The sequence below is a fragment of the Schistocerca piceifrons genome, chromosome 11, assembly GCF_021461385.2.
Source record: "Schistocerca piceifrons isolate TAMUIC-IGC-003096 chromosome 11, iqSchPice1.1, whole genome shotgun sequence".
Taxonomy (NCBI): Eukaryota; Metazoa; Arthropoda; class Insecta; order Orthoptera; family Acrididae; genus Schistocerca; species Schistocerca piceifrons.
This window is the reverse complement of record NC_060148.1, coordinates 81,809,173-81,836,960: the sequence shown is the minus strand read 5'-3', so window position 1 is coordinate 81,836,960 and position 27,788 is coordinate 81,809,173. Positions and strand designations below refer to the sequence as shown.

Below are 27,788 nucleotides of genomic sequence, written 5' to 3'. Positions count from 1 at the left end.
CTGGCCAGGGCAGCAGTCGAACATTTTCTGTATCCAGAAAGGCCCGTACAGGACCTGCAACATGCGGTCGTGCATTATCCTGCTGAAATGTAGGGCTTCGCAGTGATCGAATGAAGGGTAGAGTCACGGGTCGTAACACATCTGAAATGTAACGTCCACTGTTCAAAGTGCCGTCAATGCGAACAAGAGATCACCGAGACGTGTAACCAATGGCACCCCATACCGTCACGCCGGGTGAAACGCCAGTACGGCGATGACGAATACACGCTTCCCCAGTGCGTTCACCGGGACATCACCAAACACGGATGCGACCACCATGATGCTGAACACAGAACCTGGATTCATCCGAAAAAATGACGTTTTGCCATTCGTGCACCCAGGTTCGTCGATGAGTACACCATCGCAGGCGCTCCTGTCTGTGATGCAGCATCAAGGGTAACCGCAGCCACGGTCTCCGAGCTGATAGTCCGTGCTGCTGCAAACGTCGTCGAACTGTTCGTGCAGATGTTTGTTGTCTTGCAAACGTCCCCATCTGTTGACTCAGGGATCGAGACGTGGCTGCAAGATTCGTTACAGCCATGCGGATAAGATGCCTGTCATCTCGACTGCTAGTGATACGAGGCCGTTGGGGACCAGCACGGCGTTCCGTATTACCCTCTCGCACCCACCGGTTCCATATTCTGCTAACAGTCATTGGATCTCGACCAATGCGAGCAGCAATGTCGCGATACGATAAACCGCAATCGCGATAGGCTACAATCCGACCTTTATCAAATTGGGAAACGAGATGGCACGCATTTCTTGTCCTTGCACGAGGCATCACAACAACGTTTCACCAGGCAACGCCGGTCAACTGCTGTTCGTGTATGAGAAATCGGTTGGAAACTTTCGTCATGTCAGCACGTTGTTGGTGTCGCCACCGGCGCCAACCTTGTGTGAATGCTCTGAAAAGCTAATCATTTGCATATCACAGCATCTTCTTCCTGTCGGTTAAACTTCGCGTCTGTAGCACGTCATCTTCGTGGTGTAGCAATTTTAATGGCCAGTAGTCTACTTGGCAGGAATGAAGCCACTATACATGACTGCTGGCAGCGCTTGTCACCATAATGTAAGGTAACAAGAAGCTCTCGACGGCCCCATGGCAATACCGAGAGGGAAGACCATCATGTTTGGCGTACATCTCGGGCTAATTGTACTGCATCTGCAGCAGCAATTTGAGCAGCTGTTGTCACCACAGTAACACAACGAACTCTTACAAATCGGTTACTACAATGACAGCTCCGACCTATACACTGACCCCAAAGAATCGCATCTTCCGACTTCAGTGGTGTCAAGCGAGATCTCGTTGGACTAGGTGGAGATCTGTTGTGCTTCCTGATGAAAGCTGGTTCTGCACGGTACCAGAGATCGCTGTCTGTCGGTTAGAGGGAGGTACGAGTTATGGTCTGAGGTGCGATTTCGTATGACAGCAGCGGCACTCTGCTGGTCATCCCAAATTTGACCGTCTCTGGTGATTCGACCTGTTGTGCTGCCATTCATGCATTGCAGCCGAGCGGTTCTAGGCGCTACAGTCTGGAAACGCGCGACCGCTACGGTCGCAGGTTCGAATCCTGCCTCGGGCATGAATGTGTTGATGTCCTTAGGTTTAAGTAGTTCTAAGTTCTAGGCGACTGATGACCTTAGAAGTTTAAGTCCCATAGTGGTCAGAGCCTTTTGAACTAACACAATGTACAGGCAATGCGGGTACGACCTTAACTGACCAAGGCTCCTACAGTGAATGCTTAATTACAGTCGACTGCGGAAAACTACAGTAGTTTTACAACTCTACTCATGGCTCTTATGATACGCCCATGTTTACTCGACTCTTTTTTTTTTTTTTTTTTTTTGTTTTGTTTTGGTTCACGCTGAAACTTAATACCCTGTGGTCCGCCCCGGTAGCTGAATGGTCGGCGGCACTGTAACTCAGCGTGTTCGGTCAGAGGGTTAGCTGCCCTCTGTAATAATAATAATAAAACTGAGTTAATGGATCAACGACGAACTGAAACGAGTGTCTTGCGACGTCCGCCACGAGCAGATGCAACGAACGAAAACGCCCATGCCCGAGGCTGGATTCGAACCTGCGACCGTAGCGGTCGCGCGGTTCCACACTGTACACTGTGTTTGTCTCATATCTATCGGGGATTACCTCATAACGATTGTTCTTTCTTCATGTGCCATCAGTGTGTCACTAGATTCTCCTAGAAACCGGAAGCGGTGAACCGTCTAGAAACTGAGTGAGAATATACGACGGTTAGAACTTTAATAGTGGCAACTATTTATTTACAGATAGTACAAAACAGATTCGTGTTTCGAAGTTTTACTGACGGCCGGGGTGGCCGGGCGGTTCTAGGCGCTACAGTCTGGAACCGCGCGACCGCTGCGGTCGAAGGTTCGAATCCTGCCTCTGGCATGGATGTGTGTGATCTCCTTAGTTACGTTTAAGTAGTTCTAGGGGACTGATGACCTCAGAAATTAAGTCTCATAGTACTCAGAGCCATTTGAATCATTTTTCAAAGTCTTACTCATCTTCAAAGTAGTCACCAACATTGTGTACAACCCGTTGCCAGCGATGTGGAAGTCGTAGGATACTCTTAGAAGTGCCAGTTGTGTTGACAGTTGGAGCGGCGCGGTCTATTGCCCGACGAATTCGTAGCAGTTCTGAAGCGAATGCCGTGAAGTATCTCCTTCACTTTAGAGATCGAGTTGAACTCAAGAGGGCTTAAGACAGGGGAGTGCAGTAAGTGGTACAGCACTTAGCAGCCCCATCAGTCAAACAAATCAGTAACATCTTGCACTGTACGTGCTTGAGCATTGCCCTGCAAAATGGTGGTCAGGTCCTGCAGAAAGTGTGATCACCCCTGTCTCTATGCTGTTCGTTTTTGGAACACAACCTGCGACCACCTTGCATCAAAGTACTTGCTTTGGTTACATAAAAGAGCAGAATTTACGCGATTACCTATTTATATTTCGTAAATATATACGTAGAATACGCGATGGACTAACACTGTACGAATTATGTGCAAGACAAACAACCAAAACAAAAAACAATAGAAGAGCCAAGTCGTCAGCTCCCTTTTCCTTTCTTACACATTTATTCATGGTTCTTTACCTCCCAAACTCCGCCTCCGGTAGCTGAGTGGTCAGCGCGACACAATGTCAATCCTAAGGGCCCAGGTTCGATTCCCGGCTGAGTCGGAGATTTTCTCCGCTCAGAGACTGGATCTTCATTCCCATTGACGCGCAAGTCGCTGAAGTGGCGTCAAATCCAAAGACTTGCACCAGGCGAACGGTATACCGGAAGGGAGGCTCAAGTCACAGTCATTTACCTCCCAATGCTACCAGTAATATCGGTGATCCTACCATTTACTACGTCATTTATATAGTTTATACAGGGTGTTACAAAAAGGTACGGCCAAACTTTCAGGAAACATTCCTCACACACAAAGAAAGAAAATATGTTATGTGGACATGTGTCCGGAAACGCTTACTTTCCATGTTGGAGCTGATTATATTCAAATGGTTCAAATGGCTCTGAGCACTATGGGACTTAACATCTTAGGTCATCAGTCCCCTAGAACGTAGAACTACTTAAACCTAACTAACCTAAGGACATCACACACATCCATGCCCGAGGCAGGATTCGAACCTGCGACCGTAGCAGTCCCGCAGTTCCGGACTGCAGCGCCTAGAACCGCACTGCCACGACGGCCAGCGCTCATTTTATTACTTCTCTTCAAATCACATTAATCATGGAATGGAAACACACAGCAACAGAACGTACCAGCGTGACTTCAAACACTTTGTTACAGGAAATGTTGAAAATGTCCTCCGTTAGCGAGGATACGTGCATCCACCCTCCGTCGCACGGAATCCCTGACGCGCTGATGCAGCCCTGGAGAATGGCGTATTGTATCACAGCCGTCCACAATACGAGCACGAAGAGTCTCTACATTTGGTACCGGGGTTGCGTAGACAAGAGCTTTGAAATGCCCCCATAAATGAAAGTCAAGAGGGTTGAGGTCAGGAGAGCGTGGAGGCCATGGAATTGGTCCGCCTCTACCAACCCATCGGTCACCGAATCTGTTGTTGAGAAGCGTACGAACACTTCGACTGAAATGTGCAGGACCTCCATCGTGCATCAACCACATGTTGTGTCGTACTTGTAAAGGCACATGTTCTAGCAGCACAGGTAGAGTATCCCGTATGAAACCATGATAACGTGCTCCATTGAGCGTAGGTGGAAGAAACCAAGATGAGCTCTAACATGGAAATTAAGCGTTTCCGGACACATGTCCACATAACATGTTTTCTTTATTTGTGTGTGAGGGATGTTTCCTGAAAGTTTGGCCGTACCTTTTTGTAACACCCTGTGTACTATCGAACCGTAGTTTTCGTAGAGGGCAAGTCTAGCTATGAGCACTCGTTCATCTGCGCTATTATGAAACATCTCTTCTACTCGGAGCCTTTCGCTTTCCGTATTTTGGAAGGAGGTGATATTTACAAAAAGAGGATAAAAATGCCTAGTAAACATGGGCTGTACAATGTGCACCTTAAGAGGTATGGACACTTTTTCGGTGGGGGAGATATGTTTCGCAGTAGCTTTCACTTGTAACTTACGGCTCGGACGTTTCCGGTCCAAGGTCCCTTATTTCAGATTGATACTAGTACATTTACGCTTCGCCATCATCCCTGAAATTTCTTAGCACCATCACGGAATCACCCTGTGTATTCCTTGTGGCAGCAACATTACATTCCCTTCGGGCTAATCCATCGCTCAGCAACTCATGTCAATGACAACAACAACAGAGGTAGATAAGACAGGAAACGAAAACTTTCCGTACTACTAGCGCCGAAGCGGAGAGCACGCAGGCTTCCTTTGATGGTTGGCTAAACTACCGACAACGAGCGGAACACAAGTGAATGCGAACCCAACACGACGGGGTTTTGTTTACTGACGCGCACCTAACGTTTATACCAGACAGAATTCTCGTTCGCTTGCCTTCGCTTCGGTATAAAGTGGGCTGTAATTATGTTCTGGTTTAACTGCCAGTACAAGCGGCGTTTCGACCGTATTTGCAACCATCATCTTCAGGGTGAGAGCTTAGTCGTATTTTCACTTGTGCCGAGACGTCCTCCGCTCGCTCGTGGAACCTTTTGCCCACTGGAAGGCGGAGAGAAAGCAGCGAGCAGCGGTTTTCTGGAGAGGATGTGGTCCATGGAGAGGCCTGGACCCTGGAAAGTGAGTGAAGCGCCAACAAAGGCGGCGAGAGTGTAAAGACTGTAGGAGGCGTGGGAGGCGGGACCTAACGAGGTGGCCTGGGATTCAGGGTACACAGAGGGAGATTAGGAGAGCTTATTACCAGCCGGCTCGCACAGATGCAGGCAGTAGCTTCGCGTACAGAAATCTTGACCCACTCAGTATGATATCCATTGATCTTAAATTTTCTCTTGTATTACGACTTGCTGGACCGAGGACCTGTACCTTTAACTATTCAACCACAACCAGCACTCACAGCTTTACTTTAGCCATGCTCCCTCCTATTGAAACTTCCTGGCAGATGCCGGACTGAGACTCGAACTCGGGACCTTTGCCTTTCGCGGGCAAGTGCTCTACCATCTGAGCTACCGAAGCACGACTCACGCCTCGTCCTCACAGCTATACTTCTGCCAGTACCTCGTCTCCTACCTTCCAGACTTTACAGAAGCTCTCCTGCGAACCTTGCAGCCTCTAGGCTGTGGCTAAGCCATGTCTCCGCAATATCCTTTCTTCAAAAATTGGTTCAAATGGCTCTGAGCACTATGGGACTCAACATCTGAGGTTATCAGTCCCCTAAGAACTACTTAAACCTAACTAACCTAAGGACATTACACACATCCATGCCCGAGGCAGGATTCGAACCTGCGACCGTAGCGGTCGCGCGGTTCCAGACTGAAGCGCCTAGAACCGCTCGGCCACACCGCCTGGCCCAATATCCTTTCTTTCAGGAGTGCTAGTTCTGCAAGGTTCGCAGGAGAGCTTCTGTAAAGTTTGGAAGGTAGGAGACGAGGTACTGGCAGAAGTAAAGCTGTGAGTACCGGCCGTGAGTCGTGCTTCGGTAGCTCAGTTGTTAGAGCACTTGCCCGTGAAAGGCAAAGGTCCCGAGTTCGAGTCTCGGTCGGGCACACAGTGTTAATCTGCCAGGAAGTTTCATATCAGCGCACACTCCGCTGCAGAGTGAAAATTTCTTTCTGGAAACATCCCCCACGCTGTGGCTAAGCCATGTCTACGCTATATCCTTTCTTTCAGGAGTGCTAGTTCTGCAAGTTTCGCAGGAAAGCTTCTGTAAAGTTTGGGAGGTAGGAGACGAGATACCGGCAGAAGTAAAGCTGTGAGTACCGGCCGTGAGTCGTGCTTCGGTAGCTCAGTTGGTAGAGCACTTGCCCGCGAAAGGCAAAGGTCCCGAGTTCGAGTCTCGGTCGGGCACACAGTTTTAATCTGCCAGGAAGTTTCATATCAGCGCACACTCCGCTGCAGAGTGAAAATCTCATTCTGGAAACATCCCCCAGGCTGTGGCTAAGCCATGTCTCCGCAATATCCTTTCTTTCAGGAGTGCTAGTTCTGGAAGGTTCGCAAGAGAGCTTCTGTAAAGTTTGGAAGGTAGGAGACGAGGTACTGGCAGAAGTAAAGCTGTGAGGACGGGGCGTGAGTCGTGCTCGGGTAGCTCAGATGGCAGAGCACTTGCCCGCGAAAGGCAAAGGTCCCGAGTTCGAGTCTCGGTCCGGCACACAGTTTTAATCTGCCAGGAAGTTTCATATCAGCGCACACCCCGCTGCAGAGTCAAAATGTCATTCTGGGATCCCTCCTATTGCCTACCAGACCTCATAGTCGCACATCGGAGTAATGGTGTAATGCAGCTTCGTGCCTAAACACACCGTGCTAACAAATATTGGTGGCCAGTGACTAAAGCAGTAGAAATCATTTCGTAGATTAGTTTTACTCTTCAACTCAGAGTAGCACTTGCAACCTACGTCCTTAATTACCTGCTTGATCGATCCCAATCTGCCGGTCAGTGTGGCCGAGCGGTTCTAGGCGCTTCAGTCTGGAACCGCGCGACCATTACGATCGCAGGTTCGAATCCTGCCTCGGGCATGGATGTGTGTGATGTCCTTAGGTTAGGTTTAAGTAGTTCTAAGTTCTAGGGGACTGATGACCTTAGTTGTTAAGTCCCACAGTGCTCAGAGCCATTTGAACCATTTGATTTCAATCTCTGTCTTCCTCTACAGTTTTTGCCCTCTACAGCTGACTCTAGTACCGTGGAAGTCGGTCTCTGGTGTCTTTAACAGATGTCCTATCATCCTGACCCTTCTCCTTGTCAGTGTTTTCCACATATACCTTTTTTTCTCCGGTTCTCAAAAAATGGCTCAAATGGCTCTAAGCTTTAACAGATGTCCTATCATCCTGACCCTTCTCCTTGTCAGTGTTTTCCACATATACCTTTTTTTCTCCGGTTCTCAAAAAATGGCTCAAATGGCTCTAAGCACTATGGGACTTAACAGCGGCCGGCTCTGCGTAGAACCTCCTCATTCCTTACCTTATCAGTCCACCTAATTTTCAACACTCGTCTGTAGCACCGCTTCTCAAATGCTTCGATTTTCTTCTGTTCCGGATTTCCCGCAGTCCATGTTTCACTACCATACAATGCTGTACTCCAGACGTACATCCCCAGAAATTTCTTCCGCAAATTAAGGCCGGTATTTGATATTAGTAGATTCTCTTGGCCAGAAATGCCTTTCTTGCCATAGCGAGTCTGCTTTTGATGTCCTCCTTGCTCCGTCCGTCATTGGTTATTTTACTGCTTAGGTAGCAGAATTCCTTAACTCCACCTACTTCGCGACCATCAGTCCTGATGTTTTCACCCTGTTCTCATTTCTACTACTTCTCATTATTTTCGTCTTTCTTCGATTTACTCTCAATCCATAGTCCGTTCTCATTAGACTGTCCATTCCATTCAGCAGATCATGTAATCTTCTTCACTTTCACTCAAGATAGGAATATCATCAGCGAATCGTATCATGGATAGCCTTTCACGTTGAATTTTAATCCCAACACAATCAAGAGAAAAAAATCGAAAAACTGTAAATTTATAATTATATCAGTCGAGAAAAAATTTGTCATTTGGTATCGGACGTGGAACATGAAATCAAGACAATCCGTAGTTGCATTCAGACTGACTCGGTCGCAATGGTAAAAGCCAAACATCAGGTTAGAAATGACTTTACTGCTCATATGACGTGTTTCGGAATTTCTCCATCCTCAGAAAGCCAAACTGATCGTGATCTATTTTAATTTCCATTCACCTGTATTTTTTTTATTATCAACATCTTGGATGCATGATTCGTTAAGCTAACTGTGCCATGATTCCGTATGAGCTCCAATTTTTCTGAGAGTCCGACCGTGGTCATTTCGCGAGAGATTTGTAGGAGGAAGTAATATGTCTGTCGTAGGCACTATCTGCGGAGAACCTTATGGCGCGTCCAACGTATCGTTGTCTATACATTCTTTCCGTTCCATTGCTCAAATAAACTTGCGTTGAATATTTTCAAAATTTCGCGGCCCTGTCAGCAACTGTATAAATATTAATTTTAATAACCAGCAGCTTCAGTTGCACCGTTTACTTAGAATTTACCTATGTTTCAGTCGGGATAACCCAAGGACATCGTCAAGCTAAAACTACAAATCCATAATTATCGTCAGACTGTAAAAACTTATCTGAAACTGCCTCGGCCCCAGTTCACGACTGCGATGCGGCTGTTTTTTTTTTTTTTTTTTGGGTCATCAGTCTACTGACTGGTTTGATGCGGCCCGCCACGAATTCCTTTCCTGTGCTAACCTCTTCATCTCAGAGTAGCACTTGCAACCTACGTCCTCAATTATTTGCTCGACGTATTCCAATCTCTGTCTTCCTCTACAGTTTTTGCCCTCTACAGCTCCCTCTAGTACCATGGAAGTCATTCCCTCATGCCTTAGCAGATGTCCTATCATCCTGTCCCTTCTCCTTATCAGTGTTTTCCACATATTCCTTTCCTCTGCGATTCTGCGTAGAACCTCCTCATTCCTTACCTTATGGGTCCACCTAATTTTCAACATTCGTCTATAGCACCACATCTCAAATGCTTCGATTCTCTTCCGGTTTTCCCACAGTCAATGTTTCACTACTGTACTCCAGACGTACATCCTCAGAAATTTCTTCCTCAAATTAAGGCCGGTATTTGATATCAGTAGACTTCTCTTGGCCAGAAATGCCTTTTTTGCCATAGCGAGTCTGCTTTTAATGTCCTCTTTGCTCCGTCGGTCATTGGTTATTTTACTGCCTAGGTAGCAGAATTCCTTAACTTCATTGACTTCGTGACCATCACTCCTGATGTTAAGTTTCTCTCTGTTCTCATTTCTACTACTTCTCATTACCTTCTTCTTTCTCCAATTTACTCTCAAACCATACTGTGTACTCATTAGACTGTTCATTCCGTTCAGCAGATCATTTAATTCTTCTTCACTTTCACTCAGGATAGCAATGTCATCAGCGAATCGTATCATTGATATCCTTTCACCTTGTATTTTAATTCCACTCCTGTGCTGTACTGGAACTCAAATCTGGCGCTAATTTATGGATTTGTAGTTTTAACTTGACGATGTCCACTATGGACAAACGGTACATACTGTTATTCTGAAGAAGGTTGGGTTATCCCGACTGAAAGCTAGATAAATTCTAGGTAAACAGTGCATGTGAGGCTGTTGGTTATTAAAATTAAACTTGCGTTGTTTCTCCGCAAATAGCACCGGTAGACCCTTTAGCACTCTGAATCTTCGTACCCGTAAAAATCTGTACACGAAATTTCCTAGAAGGAAAGGAACTGGAGGAATCGAATTTCGAATGTTGAAACTATTCCTAGTTTTGTGGTAGCTTTCTTCTAGAGGTCGGTTAAGTAGGGTTGAGTTTTAATGATCTCTTTTCTGTAGGGTGCGGCGGTGCTGAAGCAAAATGGGTCTTCTTCAGAGCGATGCAGTGATCCGTTTACACACGATACTGTTGCGTATTGAGGTTTCATTGATGAGAAGATAGACATCGGAACCAGTGAACTTCACTGAAGATTTTCTCACAAGTACGGAGTGTGGGAGCCCGAGACTTTCATCTGGAGAGAACGACTTTTGCTGTTTCCCACACCACCGTTTCTCCTCCGCGTCCTTGAAGATCTCTTTTCAAGAACAGCTGGACGGAACATCGACCCTCCTGAAGAAGTTCAGTTTTCGGTTTCCTTTCGTAATTTTCGAAAGCGCTGGCTTCGCCGTGACCTGCACCCGAAGAAAATTTTGCAAAATTTCTTGTGCATTCGAGCTAACTGCAATTACTGCAGTTGAAAGTGTTCAATTCAACCACAGTCTCGGGAGCTGCTGAAAAGATTTCCAAAAACAGAGGAGACTTTTTCTGTGTGTATTTGGATATACAATGTAATGTTGGCACTGTAGCAACCTGTGTTATTTTGACGATCTGTTTTCTAGCCGATGTACGCTGCACGTCGGCGTTGGCAACAAACAGAAGTGACGTTAATATCCCCTCTCCAGAGTTATTACCAGTACCCTCTATCGACGCTCACAGATATTACTATAGCAGAGATGTTACCGAAGTAATATGTACGAGATCATCTTTGTTATTAGAAATGTCAGGGAAGTCTATCTTCATTGCAGTGGTGTTTTATGGTACAACTATGGGCATGGTGCCTTTCCATTTCTAAGTGAAATAAGGGGAAATTTTGCTGTCCAGCGATATTAATGCAACGTAATGTCTCTGTGGTGTCCAGAGATATTAGTAATGTGTCAGTCTTCAGCCAGCTGAGATTTGAATGGAGATCCTGTGCTCAGAAAAGATGAGTCATCTCAACTGTGTTGCAGCGAACACAAATAATGGTTAGTTACTAGCATGAGCAGAGGTTTTATTGAAGAATGCTTCATCCACAGATATTAGCGATGTCATCTTCTACAGCTATCTACGAGACCTAGTAGTATGTACGAGGGATATTAAGCTCCTGATATATTTACAAGTTCCTGTTGTACTGATTACACACCGTGAGATTAGCAGAGATATTACTGATAAATGTCTGATCCAGAGATAGTAGCTATGTGCGCTTCAGCCCACAGACATTGCTAGAGTACCACCAGAGATGTTACTGCTACAATTTGTAGAAACACCGTTTTTGTTATGAGAGATGTCAGCAAAGATTATCTTCATTGAAGGGATATTTTGCCGTAGAGCTATTGCTGAAGCGATATCCCATTTTCAGTGGAAGTAAGAGAAATTTTGGAACCAGAGATATTGGTGGCACGTGGTAACACTGGACGAGAGAGTGAAGTTTCTGTTTACTTGTTGTGGGAACTTGTGTTTGCGAGTTGGGGAGGTGCGTCGCAGCTGACTTGAGTGGTTCCAGCGGTGCGTGAGCAGAGGTATTACCGAAGCGTGTGTCATCAGGGAGTGTAGGGTGGTGTGGCGTGCTGTCAGCGAGCAAAGATAAAAGTGACGAGCGGCAGGGTGTAGTAAGGCGGCGGTTGTTTTTCCCCGTGCCGTGTCGTCTTGAGGTGAGCGGGACAGACGTCGCTGCAATGCGACGGAGGTCCGCCAGCGCCGCGACGCTGGTCATCGTGGTGGGGGCGGACGTGGACTCCAGGCTCCTGCTGCGGGGGCGGCGCCGCTCCAGCGCGCGTTCCAGGGACAAGTTCCGGGCGCCAGCCGAGGAGAAGGTCCGCACAACATATACCACGATCACTGTAAAACTGTAAAGCCTCCGTCTATGTCTGTCGAGCTTCGCTCTCTCACCTACCTTCATTGCTCTCTCTCTCTCTCTCTCTCTCTCTTTCTATCTCTATCTATCTATCTATCTGTCTACACTACTGGCCATCAAAATTGCTACAGACGCCAAATTAAACCGACAGGAAGAAGATGCTGTGATGTGCAAATGATTAGCTTTTCAGAGCATTCACGCAAGGTTGGCGCCGGTGGCGACACCTACAACGTGCTGACATGAGGAAAGTTTCCAACCGATTTCTCATACACAAACAGCAGTTGACGGGCGTTGCCTGGTCAAATGTTGTTGTGATGCCTCGTGTAAGGAGGAGAAATGCGTACCATCACGTTTCCGACTTTGATAAAGGTCGGATTGTAGCCTATCGCGATTGCGGTTTATCGTATCGCGACATTGCTGCTCCCGTTGGTCGAGATCCAATGACTGTTAGCAGAATATGGAATCGGTGGGTTCAGGAGGGTAATACGGAACGCCGTGTTGGATCCCAACGGCCTCGTATCACTAGCAGTCGAGGTGACAGGCATCTTATCCGCACGGCTGTAACGGATCGTGCAGCCACGTCTCGGATCCCTGAGTCAACAGATGGGGACGTTTGCAAGACAACAACCATGTGCACGAACAGTTCGACGACGTTTGCAGCAGCACGGACTATCAGCTCGGAGACCGTGGCTGTGGTTGCCCTTGACGCACCATCACAGACAGGAGCGCCTGCGATGGTGTACTCGACGACGAACCTGGGTGCACGAATGGCAAAACTTCATTTTTTTCGGATGAATCCAGGTTCTGTTTACAGCATCACGATGGTCGCATCCGTGTTTGGTGACATCGCGGTGAACGCACATTCGAAGTGTGTATTCGTCATCGCCATACTGGCGTATCACCCGGCGTGATGGTATGGGGTGCCATCGGTTACAGATCTCGGTCACCTCTTGTTCACATTGACGGCACTCTGAACAGTGGACGTTACATTTCAGATGTATTACGACCCGTGGCTCTACCCTTCATTCGATTCCTGCGAAACCCTACATTTCAGCAGGATAATGCACGACCGCATGTTGCAGGTACTGTACGGGCCTTTCTGGATACAGAAAATGTTAGACTGCTGCCCTGACCAGCACATTCTCCAGATCTCTCACCAATTGAAAACGTCTGGTCAATGGTGGCCGAGCAACTGGCTCGTCACAATACGCCAGTCACTACTCTTGATGAACTGTGGTATCGTGTTGAAGCTGCACGGGCAGCTGTACCTGTACACGCCATCCGAGCTCTGTTTTGACTCAATGCCCAGGCGTATCAAGGCCGTTATTACGGCCGGAGGTGGTTCTTCTGGGTACTGATTTCTCAGGATCTATGCACCCAAATTGCGTGAAAATGTAATCACATGTCAGTTGTAGTATAATATATTTGTCCAATGAATACCTGTTTATCACCTGCATTTCTTCTTGGTGTAGCAATTTTAATGTCCAGTAGTATATATATATATATATATATATATATATATGTGTATATATATCCCCCCTCCCACACTCTCACTCCATTCGTAAGTGGATGTAATCTCTCCCCTCCTTCCTTCTTCCAAATGTTGTCCACATTACACAATACCCAGTCAAAGTAATTAATAAGCAAAGTATTTCTATGAAGATTTGAGAGGAGCAATGATTACAATAAACTTACAAGTTTACTTAGATTGTCATGACGACACGGCTCCAGTACTTCTTGTCTAGGGGTTTGATTCTTGAAGCTGAAAATCTAACATCGGATCGTCACATCGGAACTAAATAAAGTTGTAGATTGTTGTTGCAGAATTTCTTCTACGCAAATATATTTTCCACTAATTTTCTCACAATTTAGTATATAGTACAGTATTTTGACTTTTGACATTAAGAAAACCAAAATAACATTCTTCGCACCAACTATCGCATCAGAGGCAAGCTTACGACTGTATAAATACTAATTTTAATAACCAACAGCCTCAGTTGCACCGATTACCTAGAAATTTACCTAGGTTTCGTCGGAATAACGCAACCTTCTTCAGAATAAAAATTATCTACCGTTTGTCCATAATGGTCACCGTCAAGCTAAAACTACAAATCCACAAATTATCGTCGGACTGTAAAAACTTACCTGAGACTGCGTCAGCCCCACCTCCCGACCGCGATACGGCAACCACGAGTGCTGTACTGGCTCAAATGGCTCTGAGCACTATGGGACTCAACTGCTGTGGTTATCAGTCCGTGCTGTACTGGAACTCAAGTCTGGCGATAATTTATGGGTTTCTAGTTTTAGCTTGACTCTGCGGAAATAACAATATTCCAAAGGATATGCCATTTTTCTTAACAAACGAATTTCTACTAGTTTTCGTTACATTATTAATTTCGATTATTATTGTATAAATGAATCCGCAAATAAACATAGTGAACAGTATAGGATTGGGTAAGTAATAATAGAAGTTTTAAGTGTGCAAATAATTCGTAATTTCGAATGTTTCTAAAAAAATGATTTTAAATGTACATTCAGATCTAGTACGTATCGATTATAACATCGAAACTAAAATGTTTTATAAAGTAATTACTTCTGGAAAATTTTACCTTGCAATATAACATACTGTGTACAATAGTATATGAAAGTTCACAAAAAGGCGACTGAGATAATATTGACCTGTCCAAAACGCGAAAAATAGTACTGGTATCGACAACTACTGTAGAGGAAAAGAAATACCAGACGAGGATGTCCCGTTACAAGGCTCATGTAGTGACTGGTGTATGTACTTCCATGTTTATCTTTTTATTTTTCATTCTTTGTTTGAAATCTATCTGATCAAAAGTATCCAGACGGTCATATTTATAGCGGAATTGGCCACCAGATGTCACGAGCGGCGGACCCGCCAACATACACTATGAGATCAAAAGTATCCGAACGCCTGGCTGAAAATGACTTACAAGTTCGTGGCGCCCTCCATCGATAATGCTGGAATTCTGTATGGTGTTGGCCCACCCTTAGCCTTGATGACAGCTTCCACTCTCGCAGGCATACATTCAATCAGGTGCTGGATGGTTTCTTGTGGAATGGCATCCCATTCTTCACGGAGTGCTGCACTGAGAAGTATCGATATCCGTCGGTGAGGCCTGGCACGAAGTCAGCGTTCCAAAGCCTCCCAATGGGTTTCTATAGGATTCAGGTCAGGACTCTGTTCAGGATAGACCATTAGAGGGATGTTATTGTCGTGTAACCACTCCGCCACAGGCCGTGCATTATGAACAGGTGCTCGAGCGTGCTGATGCAATCGCCATCCATGAATTGCTCTTCAACAGTGGGAAGCAGGAAGGTGCTTAACACGTGAACGTAGGGCTGTGCTGTGATAATGTCAGGCAACACAACAACGGGTGCAAGCCCCCTCCGTGAAAAACACGACCATGCGATAACACAACCGCCTTCGAATTTTACTGTTGGCACTACACACGCTGGCAGATGAGGTTCACTGGGCATTGGCCATACCATCGGACCTCCACATTGTGTACCGTCATTCGTCACTCCAGACGACGTTTTCCCACTTTTCAATCGTCCAATGTTTACGCTCCTTACACCAAGCGAGTTTGGCATTTACGGGTGTGGTGTGTGGCTTATGAGCAGTCGCTCGGCGATTCAATCCAAGTACACTCCTGGAAATGGAAAAAAGAACACATTGACACCGGTGTGTCAGACCCACCATACTTGCTCCGGACACTGCGAGAGGGCTGTACAAGCAATGATCACACGCACGGCACAGCGGACACACCAGGAACCGCGGTGTTGGCCGTCGAATGGCGCTAGCTGCGCAGCATTTGTGCTCCGCCGCCGTCAGTGTCAGCCAGTTTGCCGTGGCATACGGAGCTCCATCGCAGTCTTTAACACTGGTAGCATGCCGCGACAGCGTGGACGTCAACCGTATGTGTAGTTGACGGACTTTGAGCGAGGGCGTATAGTGGGCATGCGGGAGGCCGGGTGGACGTACCGCCGAATTGCTCAACACGTGGGGCGTGAGGTCTCCACAGTACATCGATGTTGTCGCCAGTGGTCGGCGGAAGGTGCACGTGCCCGTCGACCTGGGACCGGACCGCAGCGACGCACGGATGCACGCCAAGACCGTAGGATCCTACGCAGTGCCGTAGGGGACCGCACCGCCACTTCCCAGCAAATTAGGGACACTGTTGCTCCTGGGGTATCGGCGAGGACCATTCACAACCGTCTCCATGAAGCTGGGCTACGGTCCCGCACACCGTTAGGCCGTCTTCCGCTCACGCCCCAACATCGTGCAGCCCGCCTCCAGTGGTGTCGCGACAGGCGTGAATGGAGGGACGAATGGAGACGTGTCGTCTTCAGCGATGAGAGTCGCTTCTGCCTTGGTGCCAATGATGGTCGTATGCGTGTTTGGCACCGTGCAGGTGAGCGCCACAATCAGGACTGCATACGACCGAGGCACACAGGGCCAACACCCGGCATCATGGTGTGGGGAGCGATCTCCTACACTGGCCGTACACCACTGGTGATCGTCGAGGGGACACTGAATAGTGCACGGTACATCCAAACCGTCATCGAACCCATCGTTCTACCATTCCTAGACCGGCAAGGGAACTTGCCGTTCCAACAGGACAATGCACATCCGCATGTATCCCGTGCCACCCAACGTGCTCTAGAAGGTGTAAGTCAACTACCCTGGCCAGCAAGATCTCCGGATCTGTCCCCCATTGAGCATGTTTGGGACTGGATGAAGCGTCGTCTCACGCGGTCTGCACGTCCAGCACGAACGCTGGTCCAACTGAGGCGCCAGGTGGAAATGGCATGGCAAGCCGTTCCACAGGACTACATCCAGCATCTCTACGATCGTCTCGATGGGAGAATAGCAGCCTGCATTGCTGCGAAAGGTGGATATACACTGTACTAGTGCCGACATTGTGCATGCTCTGTTGCCTGTGTCTATGTGCCTGTGGTTCTGTCAGTGTGATCATGTGATGTATCTGACCCCAGGAATGTGTCAATAAAGTTTCCCCTTCCTGGGACAATGAATTCACGGTGTTCTTATTTCAATTTCCAGGAGTGTATTCTCACATCCCACCTAAATGTCATAGTACTTGCAGTGGATCCTGATGCAGTTTGGAATTCCTGTGTGGTGGTCTGGATAGATGTCTGCCTATTAAACATTACGAATCTCTTCAACTGTCGGCGGTCTCTGTCAGTCAACAGACGATGTCGGCCTGTACGCTTTTGTGCTGTACGTGTCCCTTCACGTTTCCACTTCACTACGACATCTCACTTACAGACGTATGACACAAGTGACACCCAATCACCTGACTACATTCGAAGTCCGTGAGTTCCACGGAGCGCCCCATTCTGCTCTCACGATGTCTAATGACTACTGAGGTCTCTGATATGGAGTACCTGGCAGTAGGTGGCAGCACAATGCACCTGATATAAAAAACGTTTGTTGTTTGGGGATGTCCGGATACTTTTGATCACTCAGCAGACTTCAGTGTCTTCCAACGTGGAGTAGTCATTCGCTGAGTGACAAATGCATCAGGGACAATTCAACCCTTCTAAACGTGCCGAAGTATGTGATGTGATTGTGAAGCAGAAACGCGAAGGAATAGCCGCAGCTCAACCGAAACCACGCAGACCTCGTGTTCATCTACATCTGCGTCATACTCCGCAAGCCACCTAATGGTGTGTGGGGGAGGGTGCTTTCGGTACCACTATCTGATTCCTCCAACCCTGTTCGATTCGCGAATAGTGCGTGGGAAGAACGACTGTTGGTAGACCTTTGTATTGGCTCTGATTTCTCCAATTTTCTCCTCGTGGTCAATGCGCGAGATGTATGTTGGAGGAACGTAAAATGCTGTCCGACTCCTCGTGAAAAGTGTTGTCCCGAAATTTCAATAGTAACTCTGTCCGTGATGCACAACGCCTCTGTTCTAACGTCTGCCAGTTGAGTTTGTTTAGAATCTCTATAACGCTCGCTCGCCAGCTAAAGGATCCCGTGACGAAACGCGCAGCACTTCGTTGGATAGTCTATAACTCCTCTATCGGTCCTACCTGACAGGGATCCCAGATAGATGAACAGTACTCAAGAATCGGGCGAACAAGCGCCTTATAAGCCACTTCTTTTGTGGATGAGTTACATTTCCTCAAGATTCTTCCGATGAATCCTGAGTCTGGTATCTGCTTTTCCCACTATGTTTTATGTGGTCATTCCACTTAAGGTCGCTGTGGTTAGTTACTCCTAGATATTTTACGGCAGATGCTGTCTCCAGCTGTTTGTCATAAATAGTGTAGCTATGTATGCGCAATACGTCACATTTATTTGCGCTCAGGGTCAGATGCCAGAGTCTGCACCTTTCACAAATTCTCTGCACGTCGTTCTGCAAATTCTTACTATCTTCTGGCGTTGCTACTTTGGTATAGACAACCGCATCATCTGCGAATAGCCTTAAAGAGCATCCGACGCTTTCTACTAGGTCATTTATATACCAGGTGATCGCATTCGGGAGGACGACGGTTCAATCCCGTCTCCGGCCATCCTGATTTAGGTTTTCCGTGATTTCCCTAAATCGTTTCAGGCAAATGCCGGGATGGTTCCTTTGAAAGGGCACGGCCGATTTCCTTCCCACTCCTTCCCTAACCCGAGCTTGCGCTCCGTCTCTAATGACCTCGTTGTCGACGGGACGTTAAACACTAACCACTACCACCACCACCACCATACCAGGTGATCAAAAAGTCAGTATAAATTTGAAAACTTAATAAACCACGGAATAATGTAGACAGACAGGTAAAAACTTACACACATGCTTGGAATGACATGGGGTTTTATTAGAACGAAGAAAAAAAAAAACAAAGTTCACAAAATGTCAGACAGATGGCGCTGGACAGCAAAACGTCAGTGACTGCGCATGACAATCGTATATAAAAGGAGCTGTAATGAGAGAGAGAATCAGATGCGCCAGCAGGCGCAGCATGTTGACATTATCTGAAAAGGCCCTTTTAGTGAAGCTGTAATATCAAAATGGGGAACGCGCTTCAGCGTTACGATCCAATCGCCATAGGAAGGGGATTCGAACGGGTAAAGGTCCGTTGACAAATGCAGCTGTGGCGAGAATGATTTCGAAGTTCGAAGCCACGTGTTGTTTGGACGATAGACCCCGTAGTGGCCGACCGAGCACAAGGCGTAATGCTGCTGAGACAGTTCAGGAAGAAATGGAGACTGTAGCGGGTTCGTGTATGCACGGGGAAGTCAACGCTCGTGCAGTCGCACGTCGCACCGGCATTCCATACACTACTGTTTGGTTGGCACTGAGGCGTACCCTCCGATGCTGCCCGTACAAAATCCATCGGCATCGTGAACTGTTACCTGGCGATTTAGTGAAGCGGAGGGCATTTGCGGTGTGGGCGTCTCAAAAGATGGCGGGAGATGACGATTGGTTGAGTATCGTGTTGTGGACCGACAAAGCTCATTTCACGCTCCGAGGGTCTGTCAACGTCCACAGCTGCAGAATTTGGGCTACCGAAAATCCTAGAACTGTCGTGGAAACTCGTGTGATCCAGCAAGAGGGATACCAAGACTGCTTCCGGAAGTGGAAACGGCGTTGAGAGCGGTGTATCAATTGTCGAGTTGACTACTGGGTGATCAAAAAGTCAGTATAAATTAGAAAACTTAATAAACCACGGAATAATGTACATAGAGGGGTACCCGTACAAAATCCATCGGCATCGTCAACCTGGCGATTTAGTGAAGCGGAAATAATCATTTGTGAGTGACTAACGCGTTAGTAGAACAATGACAGCGCATAGGGAGTTAAGAGTGAACAAGAAGCTCTTCATGATACGCACATTTCTGTGGTGAGTGTTAAGTAACGCTTAGAGCTGGAGTAAAGAGCGCTGTCGCTGGATTGTGAATGACGGAAACACGTGATTTGGAGCGATGAATGACGCTACACCTCGTCTCTATGTCATGGAAAGGCCAGCACCGAAGTGCGGAGGAATGTGGTGTTATCTGAGGTCATTAGTCCCCTAGACTTAGAACTATTTAAACCTAACTAACCTAAGGAGAATCTTCTGCAGCGGTCTGGACAGGGAACTCAGGAAGAGACTCATAAAATGTCTTGTATGGAGTGTTCTTCTATATGGCGCTGAAACATGGACTATGAGGAAAAAAGACAGAGAAAGGCTGGAGGCTTTTGAGATCTGGACATGGCGGAAGATGGAAAGAATAAGTTGGATGGACAGAGTAAAAAATGAAGAGCTACTGAGAAGAGTTGGAGAGAAAAGACAGTTACTACATGTAATAAAGAGAAGAAAATGGATTGGGCATATATTAAGAAAGAATGACGGACTGATAAAAACTGTTTTAGAAGGTTATGTAGAAGGGAAAAGGAAGCAAGGGAGGAAGAGATTCCAGATACTGGATTACATGATGGACGGCACAACATACAGCAGCCTTAAAAAGGAAGCAATGGATCGCAGAAAATGGAGACGCAAAGGACCTGCTAATATAGAAGGTAACTGATGATGGTGATCAACCTAAGGACATCACACACATCCATGCTCGAGGCAGGATTCGAACCTGCGACCGTAGCAGCAGCGCGGTTCCAGACTGAAGCGCCTAGAACCGCTCGGTCACAGCGGATGGCCTATAAGTTTTGATTTATACCCTGATATTGAAATAAAAGGGTAAAATATCAGGCACGAAGTCGGCGTTCCACAACATCCCAAAGGTGTTCTACAGGATTGAGGTCAGGACTCTGTGCAGGCCAGTCCATTACAGGGATGTTATTGTCGTGTAACCACTCCACCACAGGCCGTGCATTATGAACAGGTGCTCGATCGTGATGGAAAATGCAATCGGCATCCCCGAATTGCTCTTCAACAGTGGGAAGCAAGAAATTGCTTAAAATATCAATGTAGGCCTGTGCTGTGATAGTGCCATGCGAAATAAGAAGGGGTGCAAGCCCCCTCCATGAAAAACACAACCACACCATAACACCACCGCCTCCGAATTTTACTGTTGGCACTACACACGCTGGCAGATGACGTTCGCCGGCCATTCGCCATACCCACACCCTGCCATCGGATCGCCACATTACGTACCGTGATTCGTCAACGTTTTACCACTGTTCAATCGTCCAATGTTTACGCTCCTTACACCAAGCGAGGTGTCGTTTGGCATTTACGGGCGTGATGTGTGGCTAATGAGCAGCCGCTCGACCATGAAATCCAAGTTTTCTCACCTCCCGCCTGTCATAGTACTTGCACTGGAGCCTGATGCAGTTTGGAATTCCAGTGTGATGGTCTGGATAGATGTCTGCCTGTTACACATTACGACCCTCTTCAACTGTCGGCGGTCTATGCCAGCTAACAGACGAGGTCGGCCTGTACGCTTTTGTGCTCTACGTGTCCCTTTACGTTTCCACTTCACTGTCACATCGGAAACAGTGGACCTAGGGATGTTTGGGAGTGTGTAAATCTCACGTACGGACGTATGAAACAAGTGACACCCAATCAGCTGACCACGTTCGAAGTCCGTGAGTTCCGTGGAGTGCCCCATTCTGCTCTGTCACGATGTTTAATGATTACTGACGTCACTGATATGGAGTACCTGGAAGTATATGGCATCACAATGCACCTAATATTAAAAACGTATGTTTTTGGGGATGTCCGGATGCTTTTGATCGCATAGTGTATGTACCTGGCGCGCCAACGTCCGAGGGCTTCACCGCGGTCACCTCTGGTGCGGTTCTCCTCTCGCTACCTGCGACGGTCGTCCGCTGCAGCACGGGAAGCCAGGATCCGTTTACATCTTTGGGCGGGTTTAGTGACATCTCTGAATAGTCAAAGGGACTGTCTGTGATACAATATCCACAGTCAACTTGTATGTTCAGGAGTTCTGGGAACGGGGGTGACGCAAAACTTTTTTTGATGTGTGTATGACGATCAGCCGCTGCAGTGTTCGACTGTCCCTGTCGGTTGAAAGTAAGACGTTGTCAATCGCCCTGAGTAAAAACCCGAAGAGATTTTGGTCGTATGTAAAAGTAGCAAGTGGGTCAAAATCATCTACTCATTGTCTCAGCGACCACACCGGTACCGAAACGGAAGATAAGAGGGAGAAGGCCGAAATAATGAATTCGAAGTAGTTTCACCGCGGAAGATCGTAACACTGTCCCTCCTTTGGATCGTCGTGCGAACTTCGAAATGGCAGATATTGAGATAACCGATCGCAGAACCAGGTGTATCGCTCCATCAGTAAACAGAGACAATGCACTGCTACACTGGTGGACAGCAGTTGTCTACGACTGAAGAGAGTAATACGGCCTCTAACAACTGAAGAGCGCAATACAGCCTCCACCGGTTTAAATAATCCTCATAGGAAAAAACGACATTAGCGAAAAATATTTGTTTTGATGTCCTCTACAACCTCCCAGAGTTTGTCGGTTTAAATACTTTTCACCCTGTATAGTTCAATAATTGTCACCCTATACCTTGCTCACACTTCTCTCACTATAGAATTCCTGTTCTTCTCTGCCTCGTCACTCCAGGTTGCCTCCTTGAGACGGTGACAAGATTATGTATTTATGTACCTCAGGAAATTGTCTAATAATCTGTAGTTAGCGTGTAGTCATGTCAGGCCGCAACCCTACGTTTATTTGAACCGACGTTAGTAATGGACAGCATAAATTTACTTTATATCTGATTATCCTTCACAACGCAGCAGTTTCACCTTCTGGCGGTGAGATTTGCTCGGTACACTTTTGGCGAGAGATTTCATCACGGCCATTCTCTCTTCTGTTCCAGGGTCAGTCGGGCTTCGAGGAACTCCGACGCTACATCAAACAGGGTGGCGATTTCTGCAAGGAGTTGAGCTCCATTCTCCAGGAGAGGTACGTACTAACTATTACGTTTTCGTTTCTTTGTTTCCCCTTATGTTGAGGGTACGATGTGGCCAAAACGTCCTGTTTGTTTTGTACTGAGGAAAAAAGTCTGTTATTTATATTCCAGGTTGAAGATTCCTAACATTACATCCGGTTAAGAGACACAGCGTTTTAGAAACCACCCTTGCTTTTTCGTTGTCATTACTATCCAAAAAATGAAAGCATCGCGAATTTTATTTTCTTACTAGCTATTTTCCCGCAGATACGCCCACGCAATCATTCGACACATATATTTCACATATACAGGTTGTTACAAAAAGGTACGGCCAAACTTTCAAGAAACATGCCTCACACACAAATAAAGAAAAGATGTTATGTGGACATGTGTCCGGAAACGCTTAATTTCCATGTTAGAGCTCATTTTAGTTTCGTCCACCTACCCTCAGTGGAGCACGTTATCATGATTTCATACGGGATAGTCTAACTGTGCTGCTAGAACATGTGCCTTTACAAGTACGACACAACATGTGGTTCACGCACGATGGAGCTCCAGCACATTTCAGTCGAAGTGTTCGTACGCTTCTCAACAACAGATTCGGTGACCGACGGATTGGTAGAGGCGGACCAATTCCGTGGCCTCCACGCTCTCCTGACCTCAACCCTCTTGACTTTCATTTATGGGGGCATTTGAAAGCTCTCGTCTACGCAACCCCGGTACCAAATGTAGAGACTCTTCGTGCTCGTATTGTGGACGGCTGTGATACAATACGCCATTCTCCAGGGCTGCATCAGCGCATCAGGGATTCCATGCGACCGAGGGTGGATGCACGTATCCTCGCTAACGGAGGACATTTTGAACATTTCCTGTAACGAAATGTTTGAAGTCACGCTGATACGTTCTGTAGCTGTGTGTTTCCATTCCATGATTATTGTGATTTGAAGAGCAGTAATAAAATGAGCTCTAACATGGAAAGTAAGCGTTTGCGGACACATGTCCACATAACATATTTTCTTTCTTTGTGTGTGAGGAATGTTTCTTGAAAGTTTGGCCGTACCTTTTTGTAACACCCTGTATGTACATTTCACGTACAGAGTTATTACAAATGATTGAAGCGATTTCACAGCTCTACAATAACTTTATTATTTGAGATATTTTCACAATGCTTTGCACACACATACAAAAACTCAAAAAGTTTTTTTAGGCATTCACAAATGTTCGATATGTGCCCCTTTAGTGATTCGGCAGACATCAAGCCGATAATCAAGTTCCTCCCACACTCGGCGCAGCATATCCCCATCAATGAGTTCGAAAGCATCGTTGATGCGAGCTCGCAGTTCTAGCACGTTTCTTGGTAGAGGAGGTTTAAACACTGAATCTTTCGCATAACCCCACAGAAAGAAATCGCATGGGGTTAAGTCGGGAGAGCGTGGAGGCCATGACATGAATTGCTGATCATGATCTCCACCACGACCGATTCATCGGTTTTCCAATCACCTGTTTAAGAAATGCCGAACATCGTGATGGAAGTGCGGTGGAGCACCATCCTGTTGAAAGATGAAGTCGGCGCTGTCGGTCTCCAGTTGTGGCATGAGCCAATTTTCCAGCATGTCCAGATACACGTGTCCTGTAACGTTTTTTTCGCAGAAGAAAAAGCGGCCGTAAACTTTAAACCGTGAGTTTGCACAAAACACGTTAACTTTTGGTGAATTGCGAATTTGCTGCACGAATGCGTGAGGATTCTCTACCGCCCAGATTCGCACATTATGTCTGTTCATTTCGCTATTAAGATAGAATGTTGCTTCATCACCGAAAACAAGTTTCGCACCGAACGCATCCTGTTCCATGAGCTGTTGCAACCGCGCCGAAAATTCAAAGCGTTGGCTTTGTCATCGGGTGTCAGGGCTTGTAGCAATTGTGAACGGTAAGGCATCTGCTTTAGCCTTTTCCATAAGATTTTCCAAACCGTCGGCTGTGGTACGTTTAGCTCCCTGCTCGCTTTATTCGTCGATTTCCGCGGGCTACGCGTGAAACTTGCCCGCACGCGTTCAACCGTTTCTTCGCTCACTGCAGGCCGACCCGTCGATTTCCCCTTACAGAGGCATCCAGAAGCTTTAAACTGCGCATAGCATCGCCGAATGGAGTTAGCAGTTGGTGGATCTTTGTTGAACTTCGTCCTGAAGTGTCGTTGCACTGTTATGACTGACTGATGTGAGTGCATTTCAAGCACGACATACGCTTTCTCGGCTCCTGTCGCCATTTTGTCTCACTGCGCTCTCGAGCGCTCTGGCGGCACAAACCTGAAGTGCGGCTTCAGCCGAACAAAACTGTATCTACAGTGAATTTATGAAATCGCTTCAATCATTTATAATAGCCCTGTATATGGGGGTAAGTAGGGGAGAGTTGGACCACATTTTTAACTACAGCATAAGACTTGCGTGTTTTCTTTTTTTGACTTCTGGTGGAACTTTCCTATAGAGTGTCATGTAAACAAGTACAATATACACTGAAGAGCCAAAGAAACTGGTACACCTGCCTAATATCGTATAGGGCCCAAGCGAGAATGCAGAAGTGCCGCAAAACGACGTGACGTGGAATGGCTCTGAGCACTATGGGACTTAACATCTATGGTCATCAGTCCCCTAGAACTACTTAAACCTAACTAACCTAAGGACATCACACAACACCCAGTCATCACGAGGCAGAGAAAATCCCTGACCCCGCCGGGAATCGAACCCGGGAACCAGGGCGCGGGAAGCGAGAACGCTACCACACGACCACGAGCTGCGGACCGTGACGTGGACCCGAATAATGTCTGGAGTAGTGCTGGAGGGACCTGACACCATGAACTCTGCAGGACTGTCCATAAATGCGTAAGAGTACGAGGGCGTGGAGACCTCTTCTGGACAGCACGTTGCAAGGTATCCCAGATACGCTCAATAATGTTCATGTTTGGGGAGTTTGGTGGCCAGCGGATGTGTTTAAACTCAGACGAGTGTTCCTGGAGCCATTCTGGAGCAATTCTGGACTTGTGGGGTGTTTCATTCTCCTGCTGGAATTGCATAAGGCGGCGGAGTGCACAATGGACATGAACGGATCCAGGGGATCGGACAGGATGCTTACGTTCGTGTCACCTACATCTTTCGTGCGAACTCCGTTCTCCCTTATTTTATTATGATGATTGTTTCTCCCTATATAGGCCGGCGGCAAAAAAATATTTCCGCATTCGGAGAACAAAGTTGGTGATTGTACAAAACGTCTTTGTTTCAGTTATGTCCACCCCAAATCCTGCATCATGTCCGTAACACCCTCTCCCCTATCTCGCGATAAAACAAAACGTGCTGCCCTTCTTTGAACTTTCTCGATGTACGCCGTCAGTCCTATCTGGTAAGGATCCCACACCGCGCAGCAGTATTCTAAAAGAGGACGGACAAGAGTAGTGTCTATCCTCTGTTACATCTTCTAAGTGTCCTGTGAATAAAACGCAGTCTTTTGTTAGCCTTCCCCACAACGTTTTCTGTGTGTTCCTTCCAATTTGTTCGTAATTGTAATTCCTAGATACTTAGTTCATTTAGATGAATGTACGGCCCTTAGACTTAACTTATTTATCGTGTAACCGAAATTTAACGGATATCTTTTAGCACTCGTGTGAATCACCTCACACTTTTCGTTGTCTAGGGTCAATTGCCGATTTTTGCACCATACAGATATGCTTTCTGAATCGCTTTGCAATTTGTTTCGGTCTTCTGATGTCTTTACTAGGCGATAGGCAACAGCATCTGCAAACATCCTAAGACGGCTGCTCATATTGTCTCCTAAATATTTTATATAGCTAATCAACAGCAGGGAGGCTATAACACTTCCTTGGGGAACGCCAGAAATCACTTCTGTTTTACTCGATGACTTTCCGTCTATTACTACGAACTGTGGCCTATCTGACAGGAAATCATGAATCGCATAAATAAGACGATTTTCCATAAGCACGCAATTTCACTGCAAGCCGCTTGTGTGATACGGTGCCAAAAGCCTTATGAAAATCTTGAAATAAAGAATTAATTTGAAATACTTTGTCGATAGCAGTCAACACTTCGTGTGAGTAAAGAGCTAGTTGTGTTTCACAAGAACGATGTTTTCTAAATCCTAGTTGACTGTGTGTCAAGAGACTGTTGTCTTCGAGGTAATTCGTAATATTCAAACACAATATACATTACTGGCCATTAGAATTGCTACGCCACGAAGACGACGTGCTACAGACGCGTAATTTAACCGACAGGAAGAAGATGCTGTGATATGCAAATGACTAGCTTTTCAGAGCATTCACACAAGGTTGGCGCCGGTGGCGACACCTACAACGTGCTGACACGAGGAAAGTTTCCAGCGATTTCGCATACACAAACAGCAGTTGACCGGCGTTGCCTGGTGAAACGTTGTTGTGATGCCTCGTGTAAGGAGGAGAAATGCGTACCATCACGTTTCCGACTTTGATCAAGGTCGGATTGTAGCCTATCGCGATTGCGGTTTATCGTATCGCGACATTGCTGCTCGCGTTGGTCGAGATCCAGTGACTGTTTGCAGAATATAGAATTGGTGGGTTCAGGAGGGTAATACGGAACGCCGTACTGGATCCCAACGGCCTCGTATCACTAGCAGTCGAGATGACAGGCATCTTATCCGCACGGCTGTAACGGATCGTGCAGCCACGTCTCGGATCCCTGAGTCAACAGATGGGGACGTTCGCAAGACAACAACCATCTGCACAAACAGTTCGACGACGTTTGCAGCAGCAAGAACTATCAGCTCGGAGACCGTGGCTGCGGTTACCCTTGACGCTGCATCACAGACAGGAGCACCTGCGATGGTGTACTCGACGACGAACCTGGGAGCACGAATGGCAAAACGTCATTTTTTCGAATGAATCCACGTTCTGTTTACAGCATCACGACGGTCGCATCCGTGATTGGCGGCATGATGGTGAACGCACATTGGAAGCGTGTATTCGTCATCGCCATACTGGCGTATCAGCCGGC

The 27,788-nt window shown here is 46.9% G+C and overlaps 1 protein-coding gene across 2 annotated transcripts in view; it reads left to right on the top strand.

The window, feature by feature from the left end:
- The window catches only part of LOC124719924 (nostrin), a 142,190-nt gene that overhangs the window by 19,643 nt on the left and 94,759 nt on the right, over positions 1-27,788 (top strand). Inside the window, exons 2-3 of one of the 2 annotated variants that reach the window (XM_047245121.1) lie at positions 10,037-11,809; positions 22,687-22,772. In XM_047245121.1, the coding sequence (XP_047101077.1) occupies positions 11,672-11,809; positions 22,687-22,772 (224 nt within the window). In that variant the 5' untranslated portion in view covers positions 10,037-11,671. Of the gene's footprint in view, positions 1-9,962; positions 11,810-22,686; positions 22,773-27,788 lie in introns of those variants that run through there. The other variant, XM_047245122.1, reaches the window with a different exon arrangement.